Source organism: Myotis davidii, unplaced genomic scaffold (assembly GCF_000327345.1).
Source record: "Myotis davidii unplaced genomic scaffold, ASM32734v1 scaffold825, whole genome shotgun sequence".
Taxonomy (NCBI): Eukaryota; Metazoa; Chordata; class Mammalia; order Chiroptera; family Vespertilionidae; genus Myotis; species Myotis davidii.
The window spans coordinates 239,140-242,078 of NW_006296541.1; the positions used below are offsets into that span (position 1 = coordinate 239,140).

Below are 2,939 nucleotides of genomic sequence, written 5' to 3' on the forward strand. Positions count from 1 at the left end.
CCCCTGCGGGGGGGTGCCCCTGCCGCCTCTTCTTCAGAGTCTGCCTGAAGCCAGGGATCCCAGAGGAGGCGGCGGAGTCTCCGTGCGCTGTGGGCGCGGCGCTGAGTGCGCGTGGACCGGTCTACACCAAACTGCCCCGGGCTCCAGCTCCTGACTTGCCGCTGCCCGACAGCCTGATGCGCGTGCCCTTCCGGGATGCCTGGCCGGTGAGAACCGGCCCCGGGGGCACCCTCGTGCTGGAGTCCTTACCCAAATCTTGACCCCTTTCTGTCCTCCAACTTCCAAGGCCCCAACCCTCCCCCTCATTCCAAATTCCCAGACCAGTAAGTCTACCATCTGGAAAAACCCTTTCTCAGACTCATAAACCCGACTTACTGACGATCCCAACTTTTCTGACTCTCATTTGCCCTCTAGGTATACAAAATGTTATAATCCCAGCCCTGCATGCTTGGGACCCCGAATTCCCGCCCTCATGCCCCAACCCAACTCAACCTCTGGAGAGAATAAATGCACAGAACTTTGCCTCTGTTCCCTGGGGATCTCTAAATGCTGGGATTCTTTATCTCCAGTTTCCTTGCACCTAGGGACCCTCACACCCTGTCTTGGGGACCCCCCCAACTCGTCTCACTTTATCCCTTCTCAGATATTCCAGTTGGGGCCTGTATTCATGACTCTTTCACCTCTAAAATCCTCTCTCCCATCCCACAACCCCAAAAGCACAGAGGTGAACAAACCTGTATTTGAAGTCTAAGACCCTTGTTCTTTTGGGCAAGTGACCTTTTCTTTTCTATCCTCAGTTTCCTCATCTGTAAAATGGGGACATCATGGTACCTCACAAGGTTATCTTAAATATAGTCCTCACCACTTACTAAATGCTCAGTAAAGGAAGCCAAAACTGCCATTCCTTCCCTGAGCCAGTCCCTCTGGAAGCTGTCCGTTGCCTGCCTGGTGCCTGGAATGGTCATTACCCCTAAACCCTGGCCTTCATCAAGTACTTGCTCTGCCCACTGTTTTTCATTCTTTCCTCTCACCCTTCCAGGGCACCTTCTCTCTCATCATTGAAACCTGGAGAGAAGAGTTAGGAGAGCAGGTTGGAGGTGAGTGTCTTCAGTCTTGGGACTACTGTGTAGAATGTGGGAATTGGGGTCCAACGTGAGTGACATGGCTGTCTGCAGGGTGGTTTTCACAGATTGCTGGACCCATGATGTCATCACAGCTCTTGGAGGGTGGTGCTGGGTGTTGACAGCTCCAGGGCTCTTGCCATGTCCATACAGAAATGTCCTGGTACTGGAAGTAGGAGTCTGTGGTCCCAATAGTGAAAGATAGGAACACTTACTATCTTGGAATTGAAGCCACCAGAGCAGGATAGAGCAGCTCACAGTGACAGTACTGCTCTGCCACCATTTGATTTTGAGAACCAAGGGTACATTACTTTTGGTTCTTGTACACAAAGCTCTGTCACTGTGTCCATATAGAGGTCCCAGGGAGCATGGGATGCTGCGGTTTTATCAGAATATTGAGCAAAGGTTTCAGGGAGGGATATAGGTGATCTTATCCTTAATTCGAGGGGATTTTGGTGTCATGTAAAGCCCATGTGGGTGTTGTCATAATTAAAAAAATATATATATATTTTTATTGATTTCAGAGGGGAAGGGAGAGGGAGACATAGAAACATCAATGATGATGAGAGAGAATCATTTATCAGCTGCATGTCCTCTACTGGGGATCGAGCCCACAACCCAGGCATGTGCCCTTGACCAGGATTGAACCCGGGATCCTTCAGTCTGCAGGCTGACACTCTAGCCGCTGAGCCAAACCAGCTAGGGCAGTGATGGTGAAACTTTTGAGCTCGGCGTGTCAGCATTTTGAAAAACCCTAACTTAACTCTGGTGCCGTGTCACATACAGAAGTTTTTTGATATTTGCAACCATAGTAAAACTAAGACATATTTTTGATATTTATTTTATATATTTAAATGTCATTTAACAAAGAAAAATCAACCAAAAAAATGAGTTCGCATGTCACCTCTGACACGCGTGTCATAGGTTCGCCATCACTGAGCTAGGGTGATGTTGTCATCATTTTGATACAGAAAGCTGTGGCACAATATTGGAGTGTGACAGCCTTGATGAGGAGAAACTGCTACTCTCCCAGTATTTCCAAGGCCTCAAGCAATAAGGGTAATTTATGATTTAGTAATTGGGGTCTCTGTCACCATTTTCACATAGGAAGATCCAGAGGCACAATTTGGGGATATTATGACCTCACTTCAAAAGACCCGTTATTTTCCCTTGGCCATATAGAGATATAAATGCCACAGGGTGTTAGAGGTCTCATCACTAAAATACAAAGATTGTGGGGCAGCACTAGCCGGTTTGGCTCAGTGGACAGAACCTTGACTTGCGCACCAAAGGGTCCTGGGTTCGATTCTGGTCAAGGGCACATGCCTAGCTTTGGTAGCAGGCTCCTTCTCAGCCCTGGCCCTGGTCAGGGTGCATGCAGGAGGCTACCAATCGATGTGTTTCTCTCACATCAGTGTTTCTCTCTGTCTTTCCCTCTCTCTTCCACTCTCTCTAAACAACAACAACAAACAAACCCAATGGGAAAAATAGTGAGGATTAACCACAAACAAAACACACACACACACACACACACACACACACACACAGATCATGGTGCAAAACATTGGGGTATTTTGGCTTCTATGGAAGAGCTGTGATCATAGTGATGGTCACTGGACACTGGATGGGACTGTGACTTCAGGGGTCTCAGGGCGCAGTAGGAGGCTCACCGCGCTGCTAAGGGGTAACTGCCATTCTCAGGGTTGGAATAGGGTGTTCGGTCCTCGCTGAGGGGCCGGAAGAGTGCGAGCAGGCGCGCTACGGCTCTATCGCGAGACTGAGTGCGCCGCCATCTGGCCGGGCGATCCAGCGTCGCTC

At 49.3% G+C, this 2,939-nt stretch overlaps 1 protein-coding gene across 1 annotated transcript in view; it reads left to right on the forward strand.

Annotated features, from left to right (window-relative positions):
• Positions 1-2,939, forward strand: part of DLL3 (delta-like 3 (Drosophila)) — an 8,621-nt gene that overhangs the window by 313 nt on the left and 5,369 nt on the right. The window contains exons 3-4 of the mRNA XM_006771958.2: positions 21-206; positions 1,040-1,097. Of these exons, the coding sequence (XP_006772021.1) occupies positions 21-206; positions 1,040-1,097 (244 nt within the window). The remainder of the gene's footprint in view (positions 1-20; positions 207-1,039; positions 1,098-2,939) is intronic.